At 37.2% G+C, this 25,040-nt stretch overlaps 1 protein-coding gene across 4 annotated transcripts in view; it reads left to right on the forward strand.

Moving 5' to 3' along the window:
- USP25 (ubiquitin specific peptidase 25) overlaps positions 1 to 25,040 on the forward strand; it is a 90,310-nt gene that overhangs the window by 60,774 nt on the left and 4,496 nt on the right. For 3 of the 4 annotated variants that reach the window (XM_062622110.1, XM_062622111.1, XM_062622113.1), the window contains 13 exons: positions 2,497 to 2,624; positions 3,389 to 3,484; positions 3,773 to 3,934; positions 5,672 to 5,880; positions 6,583 to 6,653; positions 10,227 to 10,455; positions 11,487 to 11,684; positions 13,150 to 13,289; positions 15,428 to 15,541; positions 17,443 to 17,538; positions 20,920 to 21,098; positions 21,902 to 21,980; positions 23,070 to 23,149. In XM_062622110.1, the coding sequence (XP_062478094.1) occupies positions 2,497 to 2,624; positions 3,389 to 3,484; positions 3,773 to 3,934; positions 5,672 to 5,880; positions 6,583 to 6,653; positions 10,227 to 10,455; positions 11,487 to 11,684; positions 13,150 to 13,289; positions 15,428 to 15,541; positions 17,443 to 17,538; positions 20,920 to 21,098; positions 21,902 to 21,980; positions 23,070 to 23,149 (1,781 nt within the window). The remainder of the gene's footprint in view (positions 1 to 2,496; positions 2,625 to 3,388; positions 3,485 to 3,772; positions 3,935 to 5,671; positions 5,881 to 6,582; positions 6,654 to 10,226; positions 10,456 to 11,486; positions 11,685 to 13,149; positions 13,290 to 15,427; positions 15,542 to 17,442; positions 17,539 to 20,919; positions 21,099 to 21,901; positions 21,981 to 23,069; positions 23,150 to 25,040) is intronic. The other variant, XM_062622112.1, reaches the window with a different exon arrangement.

Consider the following 25,040-nt stretch of genomic DNA (forward strand, 5'->3'; position numbering starts at 1 on the left):
TTTTTATTTCAGCACTTGTAGAAGCGTCTTATTACAGTGAGCATGTTTCCTGAAATATAACTGAAAGGAAAAAAAAATCTCTTAAATATCTTAGTACAATACAAAGCTCAGTTGCTTTATGCAAGTTGAAATCTTGTATGTACTTAATACAGGAGTACAATTGTTCATCTTATGGAGTGAAGAATATCTTGCAGTTAAAACCTATGTGCAGTCATGCATAAAACGTCAGTTCAGTTATAAATGCTTGACTAGACATGTCAGACTATTTTTATTGCTTTGTTCTGATTTTGAGGTTTTTTTTTTTCACCTGTAATTTCAGTGTCTAGAGTGTTAAGATTTGTGTTTTGTGAAACTGTCAGGGTTTTAATCAGCTTGGCTTCTTAGCACGTAGAAATGGAGGTAAAATAGTCGTATGACAGATTGACAACATTGGCAAAACAAGAAAGGTAATGTGTTAAGTCCAAATTTAGAAAAAACATTACTGCATTATTACCAGTGCCAAGTAAATTGATTACATTTCCCTGAACTGAAGTCATTTATTTATAGCGGTTGTTGCTGTTAGTAGTTATGTTTAAACATAGTGCCTCAAAGGGGTTACAGGGCATTGGAAAGTTTGGAAGTACTGAAGGAAGGTGAATTTCTTCTAGTTTTGTCAGAGTCTGACTCTGCTGAACAGAGACTTCAAGTGGCATTCATCCGAGATGGTAGATATCAAAGCTTATAGAAAATAATAATAACGCGGTAGTTGCATGTATGGAAAGATCCTGAAAGTAACATTCTACTTTTCTTCTTCACCATTGCATCGAATGGGGTACTTAGCTTGTTTATTATCATTATTGTTGCTGCTATTATTATTATTAAGTATTATTATCATGATGCCTAAAAGCCCCAGCCATCGAGTTTGGTGTCAGCAAGCAAGCTAACGTACAAATGAACAAACAACAACAAAAAAAAAGAGACATTCTCTGTCCCAAGGAACTTGAATCCAAATTCAAGAAAAGATGAAGATTGATTGCATGTACTTGGAGTTAGAAGATAGGGAAGATGAGAGAGTGTTTGTCAGCATCATGGTCGATAAACATCAGCAGCTTAGTCATCATTAAGGAGTTTGGGGGCCTTGCAATAAAAGAGTTTAAGGTGGAGGGGTTGTGGTGTGGCTTTGCTGACTTTAGCATTGAAATCTATTGCTGCATGAAGTTGCTGCAAGAGAAATGTTATGATCTCCTTTAAAACTGAAAAGGTGATTAGTGGAGGCTGATACAGGCAAAAAAAAAGGAAGGCAGCTTACTTTGCTTGTAAGCAGGTGAGGGGAGTGATGCTGAAGACAACAAACAAGGAAAATTCAACAACATCCTGGAAATCTGTTAGTGTGAAAAGGCTCTCTGCACTAAGGCCAGGCAAGAGGAGAAGAGAGGAAACATTGCACTGATATGTGGAGTGATGAGAACCTAGACCTGAATTTTAGCCATGTGCACAGAAGGAAAAGGCTCTATTGCATGAAAAGACTATTCAAGACCTTTGGCTGGATAGGAGAACTTGAAGCAACCCCCAGGTCAAATGCCAGGTGTGGGCTATGGACGCTGGTGTTGGAAGTATGTGGCAGCAGTGTCTGTGGCAATCAGGGAAGCCTGAGTGGATGTTTAGTGTCCCGGTTTCAGCTGGTGTAGAGTTAATTTTTTTCCTAGTAGCTGGTACAGTGCTGTATTTTGGCTTTAGTCTGAGAATAATGCTGATTGATAACACACTGATGTTTCAACTTAGTTGTTACTAAGACTGAATTCATCTTGTACCTGAAGAAACCAAGTGTGTAAGGAAAGAAAGAAGGACTAAAGTTAGACCTCTACTGAATACTCAAAGAAAATTGGGATAAGGTGATGATAACATGGGTTCGTCCATGGACGGATTAACAGTGGTTAGTGACATGAGCAGAAACTTCAGAAGAGGTTGTTAGTATGGAGGAGATTTAAAGAAAAATATGACTTCTACAGCGCCAAGAGAGCTGGTCTCACGCAGCCCAGAGTACTCACTGGTCCTGCTTCAGGGTTCACTGGAAACTCCGATACTGGGTGAATGAAAGGGTCAGAAACTTGAGCCTGAGGGAACTAGCGGGAAGAGCACTTGATACAATGTAAACAACCCTTTCAGTGGCATGGGAGAGTTAAAAGAGGACAGGACAGTTGGCAAGGCAGGTGGGTTCAAGTGTGGGCCGCTTTTAGTCTGAACAAGACAAATGTGAAAGGAAGAAGCCTTTGTGCCTGCTCTGCTTTAGCACAGATAGTGATAGATGAGTTGGAAAACTCTGCAGCATGGATGACAAATGGTCTCTGTTTACAGTGAAGGGGAAAGATGGGAACTTTGTAAAGCTTATGCTGATCTGCCCTCTAAAATCGGTTTCTGTTGTACCTGTGTCAGTCTGCAGGTATTGTACCATTATTACTAATGTTCTCCTATTGGAAGGCGTTCATTGTGGGGTGTTCTGTTTTTTCTTTTGTTCAGCACTGGTTCACTGAGCTTCCTCCTGTCTTAACTTTTGAGCTCTCAAGATTTGAGTTTAATCAGGCTTTGGGGAGACCAGAGAAGATACACAACAAATTAGAATTTCCTCCAATTTTGTATCTGGACAGGTACAGTATAATATTATCAACAGAGTCCTTGTATGAATATAAATTACATCTCATGAGTTTGGTAAAGTTGCTGGTGCATCTTATCTGTGCTTAAATCACAGTAAATTTATTTTTTAGCTAGACAAGTTAAAATTTCCATGGGTTTCATCTGTTTCAGAAAATACACGTAGATAACAATTTAAGACATGCTACTAAATTGTGCCAAAACATTCTTGCACTTCAGTCTTTAATTTATTGCTAGATAGCGGTGTACTAAGGAAAAATACTTTGAATAATCACACTGTTTATGAGTCCAATTGGGAAGGAGGGTGAGAAGTCAGCTATTCCATCATGGTGTACTACATAGACTGCATGGTTTGAAGAGATTCTCAGCATCAGTGCATGCAGTTTATGTGTTGAGGTGAGATACCATGATGCCTTTCAGTTAGATGCTGAGTATTTATTTGTGAGTCTAATTAATGAAACAAGAGTATTGCTATGTGATTGCCTCCTAAACTGTCTAGTTTAGAAGCTTTCTGATTACATGTTTGTCATCTATAGTATGAACTTTTGATACTGGGGGGTAAAAGCATCTTCAAAAAATTGTGGGAGAGAAGATTTTAGCATTTTCTTCTCAGTTCTGCTTTACTGCTTAGTGTATTGTAGGTTCTAGAGAGTGTGAGGTTTTTATTAGCCCTAAGTGGTATGGCTGATGTGTACAGACCTGAGTTTCAGTGATTGGATACTGTGGGCTGACACCTCTTTCTGAATTTCATGTTTTACAGGTATATGCACAAAAACAGAGAAATAACAAGAATTAAACGGGATGAAATCAAGAGACTCAAAGAATACCTCACAGTTTTACAACAGAGATTAGAACGGTACTATAGATAACTGTAAATACAAATAATATTATGGGCTACATAGAATTAGTCCTTGCAGCTGTATACTTTGTGTGTAGGCTTTTGCTCTAGATTTCCTTTCTGCATCTCTTCTTTTACTGTTTTCTTTGGAAACTGTTTATAAGGACAGTAATTCTGATGCATGAAACATGTTCGGAAAGGGTTTCTTTATTTAATTGCAGTCAACCAGAAAAAAAAAAAATATTTTTTTTTAATGTATTGTTCGTATACGTGAGTCATGGCATTAATATGTTTTATGGTTAACAGATATTTAAGCTATGGTTCTGGTCCTAAACGATTCCCCTTGGTAGATGTCCTGCAGTACGCCTTGGAGTTTGCCTCCAGCAAACCAGTGTGCACGTCTCCGGTTGATGACTTGGGTGCTAGTGCCCCTGCCAGCAGCACACTGCCAGCCCAGACCCCACCCAGGTAAGAGCTGCCTCCTCCTGCTCTCCCAAGGCAAGAGGCCAATCATCCTCTTGGTGCAAACCCGGCCACTGAGAGACAGGGAAGGAAGCTTACCTGCCATGTTCACCAGTTTAATACAGCTAGGCACGTTCTAAGGTGTAAAGTTTCTGCTCTCTTCCTAGAAGTATTTTTCAGCACAACAGATGATTTAAATAAAACAAAATGTTAATAATCTCGGTTTGTCTCATGTGCTTATAAAAATGTCTTCAGGTGGGGAATTATTATTTTCAAATAAGGCACAATTCCACCTAAAATTCCAGATAGACATAGTATCTGGTGAAGTCACTGCTTCCTAATTGCATTGTTGAATAATATTAATTTAGTCAGTGTGTATGTGCTGCAGAGCTTCAGGGTTTCTGTTGATTTAGCCTCAGAGTTAAGCTCCTTTTCTGCTTTGCAGCTCACACTTCTCACAGAGTTTGTCAGGAACCTAACAGTCTGACTTTTTCAACACAGAGTAGCCAAAGCATGAGGTAGATAAAGCTCCAATAGTGTAATTTTTCTCATTATTGAAGCTAGTAACTATGACCCACAGTTAGGAGTATAACTTAGGGTCAGACTTGGTTAGGTGGACACTGGCAGTTTATAACACAGCTTTTTATATTGGATTGGGAAAGTAGAGTTCTAGATTCTGATCCAGTCAAGATGGTTAACTTCGTAGTTCAGATAAGCGAAGTAAATGAATCTAAAAGCCTTTGAAAGGTTTCAAATGTCTTACTGATATAATGTAGAAATCTTGACGATAAGAGAAGACAAACTGTTAAAAGCTACCATTATTTGCATGAAATACAGGATCAGAAGTGATATACTTTGTTCAAACTCCTATAAAGGAAGCTCTGTAAAAAATGTCTAGTATTAATACTTTTTTCAATCTGTAGAAACACAATAGCATGTTATATGAAGTGACGCTGTCAGCTCTTGGTGTTCTCAGAACTTTTTAACTTACTGAAGAATCCAGGTTCCTCAGGCTGTATCATGATGTTGTACACAAAGTAAAATGCTATAAAGATCTTCAGGTTTTTGGTAGTGATTACATATGAGTGGTCTCACTGATGGGAAGAGAAAAATCTGTAACAGGTTGTCATTTTTGATATTCTGCTGCTCTTGTAGAATTTCCCTAGTTTTCCTGGTTAGTATGAGTTGACGTTTGAGTTAGGGGATGTGTTTGGAGCAAGTTTAGATGGCTTGGTGCTAGATTTCCAGTGTGCCGTAAATATCAGAGGTCCCTTTGTTGTTGCTGTTCAGTTAACGTTAATGGTAGGTAGGTGATTTTATGGATTTTTAGGATTTTATGGTCACTGGGCCATAAGACAAGCTGCTCTGATTTTTCAGTTTCCAGTTTGTCAATAAATGTTTCAAACCATAGTGATTATTTGTATGATGTTATTTGAAAGTGTTGAATAGCATTTCAAGTAAAGCGAACTGTAGCTTGACCGATCCAATTCCTTTATTTTGGGGAATGGCAGCCAGAGTTATTATTGTGCTAATGTGTACTACACCACCAGGTTTCCAGAACTGACATGCTAATGCCATATTGATATTGTAGATATCTTCCCTGGATTGCACTGTAGGAAATTACTACTTTTTAAGTTTCTGTTTTCAGATTAAAAGCTTATTTTTACGGGGTAGCTTTTCGTTTGTATACATGGTGATTCAATTTTTATTTTTTTTTGAATTTCATGTTTTGAATGAATGTAGCACAATAGAGCAGCAGGGACCTTCATCATCAGATGTTCCAAGCACATCTCCTGTACAAAGATCAGTAATACATAAACCATTCACACAATCACGAATTCCTCCTGATCTGCCAATGCATCCAGCACCGAGGCACATCACTGAGGAAGAGCTGTCTGTCCTAGAAGGCTGTTTACATCGCTGGAGGACTGAAGTAGAGAATGACACTAGAGGTAATGCCGCAAGCTGGGGAGTGCATTTGACATTGGAAAGAAGTTGTGGAAGTGGGGGAAATCACCTTAATGTCCGTGTGTGTTGAGTTGCTTGTTTTGTACTTCTAAACTTGCCTCTAGCAAATAGGAAGGGAAGTTAGAGATTGTAATAGACTGAAGGTACATGAACTGAAGATGCGTACTGGCTGTTGAGTGAGGTGTACACAGTGCTTCAGTGTGCATTGTACTGGGGGGAGTAGAGTGAAATAGAAGTGTGGTCCATGCCAAAGAAGGTCACTGCAGTCATATCTGAGCTGTCAGTGTGGTACTGGCTGGGCCCATGCTTTGACTTGGTGCTGCAGGGGAGTTTAGGATAGAGTGACCCTTTCCACATGGGAAAATTCAGTAAATTTCTAAGCCAGGGCATTTTGGAGTGGGTAGAGCTTACAGTCTGTTCTGTTGCTCTGAGGAAAACAAAGGAAGTTACTGTTCCAGCAGGATTGGGCTTGGTTGAGCTCTAGGAAGCTAGCAGGAGTGCATTATGAATCGCTGTCACTGCTTCATCATCTGAGAAGGTTTAGTGTTTGGCATGTAGATAGAAAAACAGATGAACCAAGTGTGAAATGTACCCTTGTTTGTCTTTTAATGAGATAAAATAAAGATGAAGGCACGTGCAGTTATGCAGCATCATGGAAGAGAGCTTCTTTTTTATTTCTCTTTCAGATTTACAAGAAAGTATATCTAGAATACATCGGACAATTGAACTGATGTACTCTGACAAAACAATGGTCCAAGTAAGTATAATTTCTGCATGAAATAAATCAGAACAAATCCTTTTTGTCACTTTAATGAAAGTTTTTTGATGCTTGAAAATAAAGCAGGTATACAATAATTATATAGTTAGTGAAATTTCGTTAGAAAGTCATGAGTTTTGCGAACCTTTTAATTAAGCACAGTCAAAGGGAATATCACAATGTTTTACAGGTGGCATACTTGAGTTTAAGCAGCTTTGTGATGAAAAGCCCAAATATGTTCTATGTCTGCTCCACTTTCTTGACTTGAATGCAGAACTTCAGGTTTTGTATAGCAATAAAATTTTCTCACCCTGCTATGACAATATTGCTAGGTAATCTTACGGCTTTAAGGTGGCAAAGTATTAGACATAGGAAACAATTATTTTTATACTCAAATGCTTATTGCCTTTGTGTATTGAAACTTACATACTAATACTTACAAATTCAAGGCTCCTGATGTAAATTTATAGTTAGTAATGCCAGTGGGCTTGCTGTTGCTTCGTTTTTGTTTTTTTTTTTCTATTAAAAAAACCCCTCACACCCTCTGTCTAGATTCAGTGTCAGTCACAACCTTGACTATTAGTCTAAGCTGCCTTTTAGGGAGATTCTCGTGCTGTGTAATCTGAACAGCGTTTTTAAAATGCTTTGCGATGGAGTTGTGGCTCCTCTGGTATTTCTTATGTTCACATATTTACATTCACTTCCTTCGACAGATTTTAAGCTTAAAAATTACTTCCTCTGTTACTTTGTTAGGAAAAAGAACTATTTTCTTTCCATGTAAGACGTGTTTAGCTTACAGTTTTACTTGAGGTATATGTTTGTTTTGTACATGGCTTGTAATAGTTCCTGGCAGCTCTGAACTGTGATATTAAGGGTTTCAGGCAGACTTGCCTAGATGGGTTTCTTTAGGCTTGCTACTGGCAGGCATTTCCTTTACTGGAATATTCATATTGTAACTGGAAGGCTACAGGCTACGTATCATCTAACAGCGAAATGAAGTAATTTGCTAATTTCACATCCAAACAGCCTACCAGAGGAAATACCTCTGCATGGTGAAGATATGTCAGCAATCATTACAATGGAAAAAGGAGATTACTTAGGAAAACACCTCGTCCTAGTGTGCTGTAATATAGACTAGATGCTTTTGGGTTTGTTTTGAAACAATTCCAGAAAAAGGGGGATGGAAACAGTATATAGATTTGTGAAGGGCATTTCTGTGCTGTGCCTGAAAGTAGTGAGGTATGTTAAGTGACAGTTAGGGAACAAGTAGGTACTGAATCCATCTGAAATGTCAGGGTGGCAGTGAAGGCTGGCCTTCTTCAACTCAGCCTGTTTCGTCCCTGTGGGTGTTTTGTCACAATCAGGAGGCAGGTGCATACAGCTGTTCACTTTCCCTTGCCTGACTCTGCAGAGGCATTTGGATAGCTCAGTATTGCCCCATTCTATGGGAGCAGTTTTACATCGATGTTTTCCTCTGAATGATACGATTGTAGCACTGAAAGCTTTTCTCTTGTGAGTCGATAAGGTCTGCGCACATTAAACTTTTTAAGGAAAGCATATTACATTTGCGGGATACTTCAAGGTGTTCTTATGAATTACTTAAGCTTTTCTTCTTGTGTTCTTTTTGATTCTAAGGAGATTATAGTTGCTCATAAAACTCTTGTCAAATTGTCATATGAAATATTCCCAAAATTCTTATCTTGTCTTGTCCTCCTGAATGAATAAATTTCATCAGCTGTTTATTTGATTATTTCCCTCCTTAAAGAGATGCACGTTTTTCCTATGGGAATTCATCTTTGATATATCAGCTTTGATATATCTGTTCTGTAGCTACATGTGAAGAGGTTGCTGAAGCTCCATTTCTGTTTCATGAGTAGTAAGTGTAAGCTAAGAAGTTTAATGTCAACTATTTACTTGATGTGTTGCCCTGTACTGTTAATTACTGTTGATATAATGGCTTATCACAAGAGATGCCTGTTGGCGCTGGACTTGCCTGTCTGCCAGTCACAGACCTCTCTGGAAAACCTTCCTGTAAGCTCAGCATGGATGACTGATAGCTGATTCTCCTGAGCTGGAGGAAAGGGTAGGGGACCTCAAGCTGACCCTGTTAGCATGGTTTTAAGTTAAACGATTTAAATTCAGCTGGGATTTTAATGCCCTGTTTTGGAGTGAGGAAATTTTATTGCCAAAGTCTGAAGAGACTTCACTAACCTTTTATTTATTTATTTATATGTTAATCAGGATCTGTATATATTTATGTGCATATGCGTGGGCTTGCAGTCATTTTAAGAAGGCTTTCACACTGTTATGATAACAGATGTTAAAAACCCCAGAGCATTCAGGTTTAAGTACTTGCTAAGATTTCTTCTGTGTGTGATTCTTGTGCTTGGGAGATTTACTGTGCGTTTTGGTCTCTGGGATGACAGACTGTTTGATTCCAGCTGCTGTGCAGTCAGTCAGCTTTATACTTCAAGGAAGGTTGCAAAATCTCCAGCACTTGCATATAGCCTGGAAGAGAGTGATCAGGCTAAAAATAACTTCAGGGACTTTATGAAGTCATAGTTATATATTTATTTACAGTTACTAATTATTGTGGTGCTGAGATAATTTGCAACAAATATTTAGTGGACCTTGTGTAAAATAGACCATTTATCTACAGTCCAGACTGTGACACCAGTGGGATATGGTTTCAGGGTTTTCATCCTAGCAGAGCTGTTGTCATTCAGGCATACTGTGCATAGCAGGAAAGATCAGTTTTCTCTTTTATGTTGTGTATGCTGTTTCAGCAGGTTAAAATGAGCAGCATGTGCTTATAAGTAAGGAGGCACTGATACATTCTGCTTCTCTTTCCCTCAGATTTCCAACTGCTTATGTAGAAACAAAGTTGCCTATTCTTCTTGCCTGTTAATGAACACATAGGATACTTTTTAGGTTGACCTTCGAAATTTGTATCTTCCTTCTTTCCTTGGGGAGGAGGGAGGTCCGCTTCGTGTGTTCCATGCTTCTCTTAGCAATGATTTCACTGTTACGGTTAAAATACTGGAAAACAGTTGTATTCCTATTCTACTGTAAAAATTTTGGGTAATGGAAGTATTCAACTCCCAGATATTTCTTAAAATAAACTCTTGCTGGCACATAGAAAGCACAGAGTTGTTTACCTTGAATTTGCATATGCCTTTCCAGACTTCAGGGCAAGTTTACAAGGTCAGAACTGGAGCAAATCATGGACAATCAAAGCTGACATGTTTGAGGGTTTCTGTAGGTACAAAGAAAGTAGGAATACTAAGGAATTAAGAGGATGCCTGGCAGTGAAGCTAGCAGAGTAGACATTTGTGCTCACTAGTGTTTTTAAGATCTCTTGTAACGAGTAGCAGTAAGTAAAATAGCTCAAAGTCCTTATGCTTAGTGAGTTGGTAGTTTTACCTTTTTGGATTTCCTTTGTCTTGTGTTTTGATCCTGTTTCATCTTATTTTTGTTACTTAATGTAGCTATTATCTCTTGACAGGTAGTAGGAACTAAATGCTTGCAAGAAGAGTTTGACATTTTTGTGGTTCATTTTGTTTTTTTTTTAAGGTTCCTTACAGGTTGCATGCTGTGCTTGTTCACGAAGGTCAAGCTAATGCAGGACACTACTGGGCTTATATTTATGACCATCACCAAAACAGATGGATGAAATACAATGACATTTCTGTGACAAAGTCAACTTGGGAAGAGTTGGAACGGGACTCTTTTGGTGGTTACAGGAATGCCAGTGCATATTGCTTAATGTATATAAATGATAAGGAGCAATACTTGATACAAGGTATTGTTATGGATATGTTTTCTGCATGATAAAGAATAGCTGAATATGCTGAATGTATTGATAAATTGAGCTTGTTTTGGATGGATTTCCAGATTTTTTAAATGGGTTTAATAATTGCTAAGGTTCTAGTTCTGCTCATTACTGTTATTCACATTGTTTTTTGTGTGTTGAACAATTGCTCCTCAACTTCTAGATTAATAAAGATAATGCCAGTATTTCAGGATTATTAAGACAGCAAAATAAACTACATTTGCTAATTTATAAACATTTAGCAGTTCCTCATTGAAACGTGAATACCGTGGCCTTATCAACCACATGTTAACAAAAGTAATATGTGAATTGGGAAATTTTTTTCAGGTCATGTAGTAATATGTAACTATAAGGCTTGTATGGAAGTTTTTGGAGGGAGGGCAAAGATCCCTTAACATGAGTTTTGTGGGGCCTGATAGTGGCAGCTAGTTTTATGGGCCCTGTAGAGTTGCTGTACTACTCTTAATTAAGTCTGAGGCCTGCTTGCTGCAGGACAATTGCAGGTGATTCATTCCGCAGCATCTGGGGTACTCTTGCAGAGAGCATTTTCAAAGCAAATAGGAGGATTATTCAATGTAGCCAGTGTTCTTAGCAGTTAACGTTCCAAATACCTGTTGGCCTACCTTCCTACTCCCCTTCTGCTGGCAAGTCGAGTTGTGTCCAGCTCTGTGTGGCAGTAATCTAGCTGTGGTGTGGTTTTGTGAGGTTTTCTTTTACTGAGTGTTCACAGTCATTGGGTGCTCATGGCCCAAGAGACTCATCTTTCAAAATGGCAGTGATCTGGTGGTGCCCAAGAACATGTAATCCAAAGATCAGAAGAGCAGTAGTCATACATCTCAGTAGCAGAGAAGCGTCTGACAGATAGTAAAATCAGTTAAAAGTAATAGTTTTTTGATGCTGTACTGTATGTTTTCAGTAGTTGAGTTGAGGAAATTTGTTGAACATACTTCCTTTTCCCCTGTTCTTTCTTTTCCTGAAACTTCTGTTTCATGTTGATACAGAGGAGTTTAACAAAGAAACGGGACAGATCCTTGTTGGAATGGACACACTGCCTTCTGATCTAAGGGATTATGTCAAAGAAGACAATAAACGGTTTGAAAAAGAACTTGAAGAATGGGATGCAGAACTTGCTCAGAAAGCACAGCAGGAGAAGTTGCTATCTCAGATACCCAGGGCACCAGCACCCTCACCTGCTCCAGGTTAGCTGCTTCTACTTGTTTGTAAAAGGCGCAGAACAAAAAAAAATTTAAAAAATCACTGGCTTTTGTATCTGTTTAACAAAAAGTTAATTTGTGTCATCTTTTAATGACAACTGTATATTTAGCCAAGGTAACTAACTGCACTTGAAGTTTAGTCTGGGGATTTGTTTGTATTTTACTGTTTTATATAAAGTAAAAAAAAAAAAAATCCTGGCTTATCTGCCTTTCTCCCTCCCCCCCCCCCCCCCAGTTGTGCTCAGCTTTTACTGATTTTTTTTTTTTTTTTAATAAAAACTTTGGGTTTTTAAAGAAGACTTCTCAGCAGTCTTCTTTGAGAATTTATTAGTCCATGAGTGATGTATATTCTTCTATTCAGAGTGATTGAGTAGAAGACCTACCTTCACGTTTTAAATTGGGACAAAATTTAGAGCTGAAGAGAAGAATAATTTATTTGGTGTGATGTATTGAATAGATTTAGCAATAGTAGGGCCCACTTAATAAATTACTATGTAAAAACAAGGTTGTTAAAACTGTGGAAAATACTCTAAACAGCAACACTGAGGCCTGTGCATTTAGGAACCAAGCTAACAAAGACCACTGGCAGTGTGACTAGAAAACATGCCTGCTTTGACACAGAAAAAGCTGTTGGGTTTTAGGTTATGTTTACCTTGTGGTCCACTGCAGAATGCTGCATGTACATTATGTGAAAGATGACATAATGGGTTTGTGATGAGACTGCTGTCCAGATGTTCTCATTGTTGTTCATGAGTCATTAAGACTAAGCATATATTTCTCATAACTATGACTGCAAACTGAGTGTAAAAAGTGCAGTGGTTTAGTGACATTTGTTTTTGCAAACTATGGAGAATGACTTCATCTAGATGTTTTGGCTTCACAGACACTTTGAGACACGTTTTAGTTCTTTTGTTAGTAAAGGAAAGTATTAAATGAATGTTGTGTTTGTCAAATCGGCTTTCATCATGTAAGGTGTATAAGGCGTTATTTATGCTAATCATTTTTATTGCCCTCAAGTAGGGGAAACTTTGAGATTTCCCTTAGACAGAAGAATATAATGTATTGCTAATTTTGCAAAGTAAAAATCTGGCACCCAAGTGGCTGTAGGTCATTCCATATATTGGAATGTCCAGGTAGAATCTTATCTTTGTTCCCAGTATTCCCCCATATGATTGATGAGCACCTACCACTCAAGAGCCTTACTGGGTCTATAGACAGGATGGGTCTGTTGTTCTTAATATAAAATCATGGGTCCATTTTTATATGTAAGTGTTCAAAATTACCTGAGACTAAGACTGGTGTAAAGTTTTATTTGTGACTGGTGTGACCTACCCTGCATTTTCTGGGTGGGTTACCTGTCTATGAGACTGTGATCCAAATACAACTAATCAATTCAAAATTTATGCTTATGTTAACACACGAAATTTTCATCTTATTTCTGTTCACAAAGTTCAAGCAGGAGAACCAGAATATTTAGAGCAGCCATCAAGAACTGATATTTCAAAGCACTTAAAAGAAGATTCTGTGCAAGCGATCAACAAAGCTTTAGCTGAACAAGAAGACAGAGGTCCAGAAGCTATAATGGATACGGTGAGGATATTTTGAAGCTTGAAAAGCTTTTGCTTTTATTTTGCAAGTGGAAATAGTGCAATAGCTGCTAAAAAGGGGTGTGTGTTTAGAAAATTTGAACTGAAAATTGCTGTTTCTTCAGAGACTGCCCAACACTAAAGTCCATTCAGAAAGAGTGTACTACAGTAATGGGTGTAGTAGAAGAAAAATACTTAGATGTCATCTACGTGATTGAAGTACTTGTCAAGAGTACAGCATATACTGGAGATATGTACAATTTAGGTCTATGCAAAATTTGAAGCATGCTTCTGAAGTTCAGGTCCTCATTAAACAAAAGCAGTCTAGCCCCAGATATCTTTGAGGCCAACAGGAAAGTCCACTTAAAACCTTTGAAAATGAGGTGGCAGCTTGACTCTTACTTGGGACGTGTTTTCTAGTCCTTTCTCCTGTGGTGTCTGTCAGGAAAGAAGAGAAGTGCGCTTTCTCTGCTAAACTGAAATCAAAGGCAACAGGGAAACTATTCCAACCCTGGATGAAAAGGCGCTCTACCACTGATGTTTTAGGCTGCTGCATATCTGACTCTTCTGAGTTCTGGGAATACAGAACAGCTTATGGGGTGTCTGTTTAATATGAATTACCTCCAGCTGAAGGGCTAGTTGTGAAGATACCAAACCCGTGATAAAATGTTCTGTATGGTGCTGTCCTCGTTCTAGGGTCTGTGAGCATCTATCCCAGTGGATTGGGGAAGAATCTTACAGAGTTAATTCTACAGATCAACTGTTTTAGTTCAGGCTAGTGACGCTGCACTGTGATCAGCCTTAGAACTTTACAAGACTGTGGTTGAGGAGCCACATGGGGAGCATCATGATAGGCATTAAGGGGCAGGTGCAGGTTGTCTTATTTCAATATTTCCACTGCATTGTTCTGCAGCAAGGTGGATGGCTCTTTAAAAATAAAACAGAAAAACCCCACAACCCAAAACAAACCCCAAACCATGCAAACTCTTTTATTTGAAACAAATACGTTTTAGCTATTAGAATCTAAAGCTAGTTTGTAGCTAATTTGAGGGTACTCTGTTAGTAAAAGCTGCTCTCTGTATACCCAAGTTTCACTTAGGCAGAATTGTGCTTCCTTCTCAATTTATCAGCATGATCTTTAATTAATCTGTTTCCATATGCATTCTGACATGCAGGCATATATTCCTTTCCTCCACTTTCTGTTTGTCTGCTTTAAAAGAAGGAACAACAACATCAGACCATGCAACAAACAGGATTGTAGGTTAGCCACCACATGATCATTTGTGTCCATTTTCTGCTCTTTCGTCTTTTTTCTCTGCCCTTTGACTGCACAATCTTCTTTTGTATTTATATGGTGCTGGATGTAAATAAGGTACTCTGTGTGTTTCTAGAATCTTTGTTAAAAATGAGACTATTGTAATAGTTGCAGAACAAGTAGCATGGCACTCTGCTTAGATTAGACTCAAGGTTTAAGTACTACAAATGTTGTAAACTGGCTGTTATACAATGATAGACCATAGGAAGTGTGATTTGACTCCGTTGTTTAAAACTTGCTTAACATAGCAAGAATTTTGGTGACTAGCATAGTTTTCCCCTGTTTTTCTGTGTAGTTGTTGTTCTAAAAAAATAAACCAGTTGAATGTAATGTGCCAATGAATATATTTTATAATACCTTGATTGTAAGAGGCTTTTTTCTCCTAAAGTATCAGGGAATGTTAGCCTTTGGCTTATTGCTGTCCCCTAGTATGAATTCATCAGGTACTTCAGATATATGTATTATCTTTTTGGTGAAATGTATGAAAAGAAGAGGTGGGTTCACATCCTTTAACAACTGCCTGGAATTGTTAGTGGATGTTAAAGTTGCAATACTGGCATAGTAACCTCTAGATGGGTGAATAAAGAACAAATGAAGTTGGTTGCTTTTTCTTTTAGTAATCAATGGCTTAATTTTAAAATGTACTTATTAAAAATAAAGAAACTGTAAGTAATTAGTGTATATAAGTGATATATATAATTTTTCTCAGAATTTCAGCAGTGCACGGGATTTGACTTGATCAGCATCAGTTTGTGCCTTTCCATCTTTCTCTTGTTTTCTGATTATTTAATCCCCCCCCCCGTACTGATGATGGTTTTTTTCTGCAGACAGCTGATAATGCCCCAGCTCAAGAAGCTCCTAACCAGCGAGTTGTAGAAGTGGCGATTCCTGATGTAGGGACTTTTGTGATTGAGTCAGAGGAGGGGGGTTATGACGATGAGGTACATTTGATTGCAGTTGTGTGCACCGCTCCTTTTCGGTGCTTTTTTGTGCTGCCTGCCTGATGAGAATTTTTGGCATGTTTGCACATCATGGCATCTAACAGATTCTGCGAAACTAAATGCTTAGTGATTTGTTTGACCTTAACAATGTCTTAATTTGTAATGAAATGAGAAAGGAAAGCACTAGCTACTCTAATTGGGCACGCTTTGCATGGTACCATTTACACTGGAAGTGTATATGTCTTTTTAGCTGTGGAAGTTGAGTGTTTGTGTTAGGCCAGGTAGCAATTGAAATGCTGGCCCTAGACTGTGGACTACTGTGTGATTTAAAAAATGACAAGATGCTGAGTGATCTTAATGTTTGTGCTTTCTTGTCAGTCCAATAAAGCTAAAATTCAAGTCTGATACCTTATTTGTCAATGCCAAGGTTAAGCTTTTCAAATTTAAAGATTAAGTTTATCCATGGTTTAGTGTGAGGTGTCCCTGCCCATGGCAGGGGGGTTGGAACTAGATGATCTTAAGGTCCTTTCCATCCCTAACTATTCTACGGTTCTATGATCCATGGAAATAACCTGGGACTGATATGGCTAGTGGAGCTGACTCTTCCAAAGCTTAAGAAACAAAAACATAAAGTTCTTGCCCTCCCCCTAAAATCAAACCTAGGATGGTGTGTGTACCTGTTACTACTTGAGGAACAGATATCATCTGCCCATGTTATCCTGAGAAACCAACCTTAACAGGTCATCAAACTGCCCTGCCTTGGCACAGTTTACTCCATGTCTGGTTTGGTTGGGGATAGTGTTGTTGCAGCCCACATTCTCGGGTGTCTAAGCATGTGTTCTTGGGTGGACTATGGGGAGCTTTTGCTTCCGTAGGCAAATGGGTACTTCAGGTCATTCTGCTCTGTAATTGGGATCAGTTGTAACTAGAAGTATGGGGTGAGGAATAAAATGATTTAATTGACATCTTCACACCGAAAACTCAGTGTTGTTTTCCCCACCGTTGTTCCCATACTTTTTCTAGAGGATGGTAACTTTCTTCTGTATTTCTATGTTCTGTTTGTAAGTGTATTCTCTTGGGTTTTTTGATGTTGTTCTTGTTTGGGAAACCCTTCCAGAAGGTTTAGGGGTTTTTGTCTTTTGTTGCTGTGCTAGTTGGTGTGCCAGTTATACCTTAGGCAAGGAGAGAGGGAGTTTTTCTTTACTCGCAGATAACAAAGAAGAAAGGCCTTCCTGAGGTAAACTGGATGTATCAAATTGCTTGTCTATAACTGGTATGAATAGCTGTGAGATGTATGTTTTATGTTTGGCTTTGTGTTTGTTAAGAATAAGAATTTGTCTGCAAATGGTTCAGGGACCAATTGTATTTTCAGCAATGGGGTTTCTTATTTTGATATTGAAATATGCAAATATGCATAAAATACAGGTGGTGTAGTTTATGTTTTTAGTATAATATATATAATAGTGTACAAAAAGTGTGTTTGGTTGATTTTTTTTTTTTTTTTTTTTTTTGACTTGAAACTGGTCACCGGTAGCACTCATCAATATGTACTTTCTGGTGGATACTAATGCTGAAGGATGCATGTTTCTTTCCTGGGAAGTTTTGACTGTAACTTTCAAATTGCTTTTGACATAGTTCTGTTGGGGTTTTCTTGTGGGTTGTTTTTTTTGTTTGTTTGTTTTTGTAAGCTTCCTGTAATCATATGTCCTTACAGTAAAAATATATACACATGCCATGACTGACTTGCAGAATGTGTACACCAGATCTGTATTGAAATGTGCCATTTCAATGTATGCATGCATTAAGTTGCATTTTGTCTTGCATGAGACTAAAAGCATATTGAATTTGGTCATTAAAATATTAATCATTCAAAACTTTTACCTTAAATCCCTTGTTGGCAGGTCATGCTGACCCCGAACATGCAAGGTATTATCATGGCTATAGGTAAAGCCAGGAATGTTTATGACAGGTGTGGGCCAGAAGCAGGGTTTTTTAAGGTACAACTAACATTTTCAACTTTTTCTCCACTGACTTTTGTTGTTAGATAAGCTTCTCCCTTCCCCCTTTAATGCATATTAGGGCAGTTCCAACATTTATACATACTCTGATATCAGTCCTCCATTTAGATACTTCTCCCATTGGAAACCAGGCTATTTTCCTGTCAATTCAGCAGTACACTGCCTTGGTATTAGTACCTTATATACCTTTCTGCATTTTAGCTTTCTAATCATAGTAGCATGAAATTTAGATATGTAATCAGTAAGAATGTGCATTGTTTTCCCCTGTTAGTAACAAAACCCATGGCTTTGCTAGACTGACTGAGAAATCAGGGTTTTTTTTCACCCAGGGACATTGGTGTGTAGTCATTGGTTATTTATTTCAGAGATGTTCTTGTTTTATATTCCTGAAAAGATTTTCAGTGCATCAAAATTACTTTCCTTTGTGTAACTGCATGTATGTTAATAGTATTTATTTATGCAGTGTTTTATTACCAGGAATTAGACATAAGGCTTTTTGTGGTTGCGGCTTTTCACAATGATACCAGATTTTGAAATGTGTTAATCTTCTTAAATATGTAAACTTCTGAGCATTTTTTGCTCATGATCTGTTGAATTTTCAGGGTATTAGAAAGGGAATTACTTTGACATGATGTAAAATCCTCTCATGTGATTTGGAGCAGGGGAAGAAGTTTCTTGCTTGTTGTTAAGTAGTAATCTGGTTTCTTCTTAATGATATGGTTGCATTAGAAGAAATTGTAAAAACCAAAAGAAAAAAACAAAACCAAAACCAAACCAAAATCCAAGCAACAAACAAACAAAACCCAAGTGAAAATCACCACCACAAGATTTTCAAATGCCTTGGTAAGGAAATCGAAATCTCGTGGGTTGGTTGGTTTGTCTGTTTGTGTGGGTTCTTCTAATGGACACCTATAATGGACCAAAACCTAACCCTGGGCCAGCCCTCAGGGAATGGAGAGACACCTGCCATAGGCTCTGTTTAGTGAAATAGGTCTTGTTTTGGATTCAGTTGTGAGTCTTCTGCTTTAATTTGATAGTGTTTTCCCCCTCAAATTTATTACTTGATGAAAATGTCTTTTTTGGTGGTGGTGATGTTGTTTCTGTCAAGTTGAAAAAAACCCTGCTCATTTGATCAAATGAGACTCTTTACCAGAAAGTTTGTTTGCAGCCAATTATTTTATTAAATATGAAGGGTGTTTTAATAATTTTAAATCAGAAATGCAGTTCAAAATAAGTTTCTTTTTACTGCTTTAGAGTTGTCAGCTGAGCCCTGTTCCGATATGTTCTTTGGTCTTTAAATACTTAAACATTTTCGCTTCATGGGGACAGAATTTTGTCTTTCAGTGGGAAAATGTTCTGACACAAAATTGTTGGAGAGTAGAAAAGTTTTCTCACTCATTTTCTGCTGATTCATATTTTCAATAACTCATAAGGGGTGGAACGTGCTTTATTTTTGAGGAATGTATGCAGATGAAGTGGTCCTACTTTGTAACAAAATTTGTATTTTGAAATGTGTCAGATGAAATCTCATGTTACTCCATAAACCTATTGTAGAAGCTTCTACAGTATTTTTTTTAATGCTGTTAGACTCTGGGTCTTTTCATGTATTTGATTTTTATAAAATGAGTTTTTACAGAAAACTGTGGGTTCTTTTCTATGATGTCTTTATTTTAGTGTAACTTAGATAAAGCCCATTTGATGTGGGTCATTGTTACAGCTAAAGTTTCATCCCCCCTTTAGAGTGAAAGGCTTGAAACATGACTAATACAAACCCATTAAGATGCTTCTTCATCAGTGACCTCTTCCAATCATCCTTTTTTAAACTTTATAGGCAGAATGTTTGCCTTAAAATTTTTATGTAACATTCTCAGTGAGGAAATGAAAGCATGTGATATTTTTTCTATCATCCCTTTTTCTTATATGCTGTGTAAAGAAATAGTGTTACTTTTTTAATTGTACATAGGATTTCTGAATCTGTATTAAAACATCTTTTGTTTACATATGTATATAAAATAGTGGGCTCATGTTGCTTTTTTTTTTCCTGCTTCTAAGTAATTATCTGAAAAATGCCTAATAGCAATTGTCTTTTTGTTTCTGGCCTACCCCATGAAGAGGGTTTAGTTGCATAGTTGTCCTTGTTGGTTTTCTAATGGTAGAACATCTTCTGATGTAAGATAATAGAAACCTTGTCTGTGGCTTTTGATATTTATAATTGGTTCTCACAAACTTCCTTTTAAATGGTAATGCAAATGAGTAATAGTTAAAAATATTGATGCAGAACATTCTCTTTGTTTTTAAAGTTCTCCCCGTGCTCTGTATTTAAGCCTGTATGAATAATATCCTACCCATGTGTTTTGTCCTGAAACAAAATGTGTACTAGTGATGGGAACCTAAATTTCTCAGTTAAAAGTCAAGAAATTACCTGCCACTGCCAGGTATTTCAACATAAAGGAATTTGAAATATTCAAGAGGGTATTTTGCGAGCTTTAGTTTATACTTACGTTGCACTGAACTTTGCTAATGTGTGAGCTACTGTGCTAAGTTATTTGTTTCAAGTTGGCATTTAGTGTTTGCAAACAATCCGATCAGCTCCCTGTTTTGAGAGATAAATTATGGAACATATTAATATTTGTTGTCATGTTTCTAATTATTTTTTTGTTGTTCTTGTTTAATGCTGTATAGTTTCAGTGAATCAAATCTAATTGCTATAACAGATGATGTTCATTAAAATCTAATGTGCTGGTGAAGCTGGAAAAATAAATGCTTCTGTTGACCTAAAAGTCAATATTCAGTAAGGACTCTGTCCTGCCCTATAGAAGACCAGTACCATTTGTCATAAAGTATTATTTTCTTTAGAGATCCTACAGTTTGATTTTTTGAAAGATCTTTCTCACTTAGTGTTTCCAAAATCATACATGTTCCTCAAACTTTCTGTAGAATTTTTAATTCACGTATTTGCATTTTAACCATGTATTAGAGGTACTTTTTTTTAACCTCATGAGATTTGTAAAGTGTATGAAATCTTACACTGTTTCTGGACTGTAAAAGATTACAGAAGCATCTCTAGGGATTGGCTAAACCTTTGCTCAGGGACTGTTTTTGAAGTAAAGGTCTGCCTGGGATTTTGGCAGGCTTAGTTGGGGAGAGACAGGAACAGGTTTACCATTTGTTTTATTGGTTTTTTGCTTGGGTTTTTTTTAACGTAGTTCAGATTTGTTGCAAGTCTGATCTATGGAAGTGCTAAAAAATACATTTTTCTTTTAGGCAGCAGGCTATGGGATATGGATTATCCTATTAGTGTTTACGATGCTTAAGAGTTAAAAGCCAAAATGAATAATGTATTTTTTTGAAATTATTTAGGCAATTAAATTGGAATACACACGCTTGCTAAAATTAGCCCAGGAAGATCCACCACCTGAATGTGATTATCGCTTGCGTCATGCAATTGTGTACTTCATCCAAAACCAGGCACCAAAGAAGATAATTGAGAGAACATTACTGGAACAGTTTGGAGATCATAATCTTAGCTTTGATGAAAGGTAGTAAGATTTGTATGTCTCATTTCCTGTGCTCATGAATGTTCTCTGATGTGTGGAGAGGCCCCTGCATATTCAGCTAGTGTGTATTTGCTAGTGTGCTTGTTTGGCTTTCTCTTCCAGTTATGGCTTGCAAGTAGATTTTGTAAAAAAATAAAATAAAAATAATAGCATCTTTATAAAAATCTCTGTGAAAAAGAGTAAGGAAGAAAATGGGCTTTTGTTGGTATGAAATAAGGAGAAATACTCAGTGTGGTTCATAATTTTGCACAAAGATTTCTGTACTGTCTTTCAAAGCACTGTGCAAGGCTTTGTAATTTGTGTTTCTTCGCTGCCCTGAAAGCCAGTAGTAGACAGCAAAGCATTACAAGCTAGATGGGTAACTTACCTGAAAGTAAGAGAGTGTCTCTTTTCCACTTGAAATTCTATCTATTTTTTTCAATAAATAAATAAATAGAAAAGAAGTGAACATAATTTCTGTGTAGTGTTATTAGAATAACCTTCTAATGTTACTTTTGAAAGTAAATACTTGGAAATTTAAAGCATTCTGAATTTTAAATTAAAAATTGGGCAATGTTGCAATTTAGCAGAATAAAACAAGAAGTAATTCTTAGATAATACAGGCCTCCATCCCATGTACTTCAGAAATATGCCCTCTCCTGCTGAGAGCACATTTTTCACAATGTTTTCATACTGGTTTGCATAAGGCTGTAGCTTATACTTCTTTGAGGCTGTTGTCTGTGTATGGATAATGTTCTTTGAGAATTTCCAGTAATACTCCATGACTTCTTGTTGCTTTTTGTAAGGTGTCGTAACATAATGAAGGTTGCGCAAGCCAAGCTTGAAATGATAAAACCAGATGAAGTAAACATGGAGGAATACGAGGTCAGTATTTTTTATGCTTTAAATTGTAATATGAAATAGTTATCAGTAAGCTGAATTTTATCTTCACGAATTTCTTCTTGTCTTACACTGAGAAGTTAAAACTGGTTATTGAAAGACCATTTATTTGTGGGAAGACTGCTCTTATCAATTGGTCTAAAGCTGGATTTTTTTTTTTTTTCCCCCACATCTAATTCCAATGACTTGAGCCTAAATAAATGTCATGTATTTTTGTCATTTATCACCATATGAGCCAACTGGCTTTCTCTAGTTAGAAACAGCAACGAAAGAGTAAAGGTGGTCTAAGCCCAGCCTTAAGCATATTGAGCACTGGGTCACAGCACAATCACATTTGTGGTTTTCCTCCAGCTGTCTCTGCAGCCGTTCCCATTTTCTTATGAACAACAGGTTGTTTTGTTTGCCGAGAACATACATAACCAGTTTATGTATTTAATTTTAATTCCTCTGCCATTAAAAAAAAAAAATCAGAAAAAGAAGAGCAAATCTCAGACATCAAATACTTGTGACTAATAGTTGCTGAAAATAATTAATCTCTAATTTAAAACTAAGTTTGTAGCTGATTTTACAGTGTCACTTTCAACTCTGCATAATCTCGTTCATTAAGGACTCTTAACAGTGGATACTTATGTCCTAGGCAGATTCCTGTGCACCACTTAGAATGCTTTCTAACCACTTACAGAAGCTTTCTAACACTTTCTGAGTAAATAACTGAGTGTAATGTAAGGAAGAAGAAAAAGGCTCTTAGCTCCTCAGCTGTTTTTGAGAAGAAAGGGATCTCTTATAATTGACTGTGGTTCTTCAAAGATGCTTTGTGTTCCTTTCAAATGGTAATAGATTCTGTAAAAATTATCTAGAAACAGTTTAGAAATTTAAGTATTTTCTTTTAATTGAGGCAGGGCAGATTTAGGCAAGCTTTACACACGCAGGCCTCCTGGGGTCCTTAGCACTTACTGTGAGTATTCAGCGCTAAGTAAAGTGTGTGTGTGTGTGTGTGTGTGTGTGTGTGTAAAAGAAAAAAAAAAGTGTTTCATGTTTATGAATGAAGTTCTGTATACCCTTTCTTATATGCAGAGATGGCATCAAGACTATAGAAATTTCAGGGAAACAACCATGTTTCTCATGGTAGGATTGGAGTTTTTCCAAAAAAAGAGGTAAGTGTAGAGCTCAAATGTAGTAGAGCAATTTGAAGGCAAAATGTAATACTGATAAGTAAAGCTATTTTTTAAATTAAGAATTGTTTAACATGTTCTTCATTTTAGTTAAGTATTTATTCAGTCCATTAATGTCTTCAGTCTTGCATCTTCCTCAAAATTTCTCACAGCTTCCTATTCTTAATCTCCATTTCCAATCTCTTACCAAGTCATAGACTCTTTTCAGAGCACCCTCCACATATACCCATATTCCTCTTTCTCTCCTACTCTTAAGTGCTCTAGGTATACCTAAGTGCTTTGGGTATCCCTCAGCCATAAGAATCTTTCCTCTCTGGAACCATATGTGCACGTACATTCATTTGTTTTCCTCAGCAATCACAATTAGACAAGTTAGACCAGACCCCCCTTTTGTTTTTTTTTTTATTGGGTCTTCCCACAGAAGCCAAGTTTTTCCTTCTGCATTTATCTGAGCCAAAATTCCACCCATGAAGGGTTTTAAAGGTCAGGAAGAAAGAACACATATGAGGAAAACTATCATCCATAACTGTCATAGTTGTAGCTGATTCTTCTTAGCTCCATGAGGCAATGGTGATTTATTCCCTGCTCTTTTTGAACCAAGACAGGAGTTATGGCTATATAAAATTGGTGACATTTATGTACTTAATGTACTAAACCTAAAATTTATTCTCTGATCTACAAATGCAAAGAGGATAGTAATTATAGCATAAAAGCCTCAAAATATTCTGCAGAAGAGTCTTTAAAACAGAATCGCCTCTTTCTTCCATGCCCAGCCAAAGGAATGAAATGATGAGCTGCAGAATATCCAGTGGCTGACATCTGTGGCGTGAAAATTGCAAGCTATTGCATGATACAGATATTTGATTGTGAAAACAATTCTATAGTCAGTTTTTAGCTGATTTCTCGTGTTGTAACACAGTAGATAGGGAAATTATAGCAAGAATAAAATTTAAATTTTTGTCTATATGTTGTGTAGTAAATCGCTTCATATTTCTCTTTTTTGTGTTATGTGCTTCCCAGAAATAAAGGCCCCAGACAAAATGAGAAAATCAATTGCAAAAGACACTGTCTTGTCTTTGTGACAAGCTATGTCTTTGTGTAGTGGCTAACACAATGAACCCATAGTTTTGGTTTGTCTTCTCGTTGCTAGTATGTCATTATTAGAACATTCATTAATAATCTAAGTTGCAATAGGCTATTTTGTCAATCTTAAACAGAATATTATGTACAAAGTCAGAAGATACCTGGCTTATTTTAAAAATAAACACTGCCCTTGCCTGATCCCTTAGCAGTAGAAAATGTCTCTGGCATGGGTGTGGTATATAGGAAACCTCCTTGTTATCCCCGGACTTCATGCATACGCAGAGCAGGCAGGCAGGAACAGTAAGACCTTCAAGTTGCTTGGCACTTGGACTCCGGGATGGCACCTTCAGCTGTAGAATAGCAGTGTTTTCAGCAATCTATTTCTTACCATAATATATCCTTATTATGCCAAGGGAGGGAGGGAAGCACAGGTTTCTTCTCTGTGCTGAACAGCATTTTTGGTGTAGTTTTACATTATTTACATCAATTTGCAGAATTACGGTGAGGCATTTGTTACCAAACATCTTTATAACTTACAACACAAGCCCATAATGACCAGTCTTAAGACTCTGATATGTGTCAGAAATGAAGTTATCAGAAAAAATTATCAGACTCTGGCAAGAAATGCAGTTTCATAAATGCTTCAAGTGGTATTTAATACAAAGACAATAAGACTAGAGTTATGAGTTTCTGGAACATGCTTAGATGATGGGTGAGGATGTGGGTATCCACTGACCTGACCTAAAGACATCTTTTGCAATTATGAACCCAAGTTTCATCTACAGGTTCC

Source organism: Pezoporus occidentalis, unplaced genomic scaffold (assembly GCF_034315485.1).
Source record: "Pezoporus occidentalis ecotype Australia unplaced genomic scaffold, CSIRO_AGI_Poc_V1 ctg24, whole genome shotgun sequence".
In the NCBI taxonomy this organism is placed as follows: domain Eukaryota; kingdom Metazoa; phylum Chordata; class Aves; order Psittaciformes; family Psittacidae; genus Pezoporus; species Pezoporus occidentalis.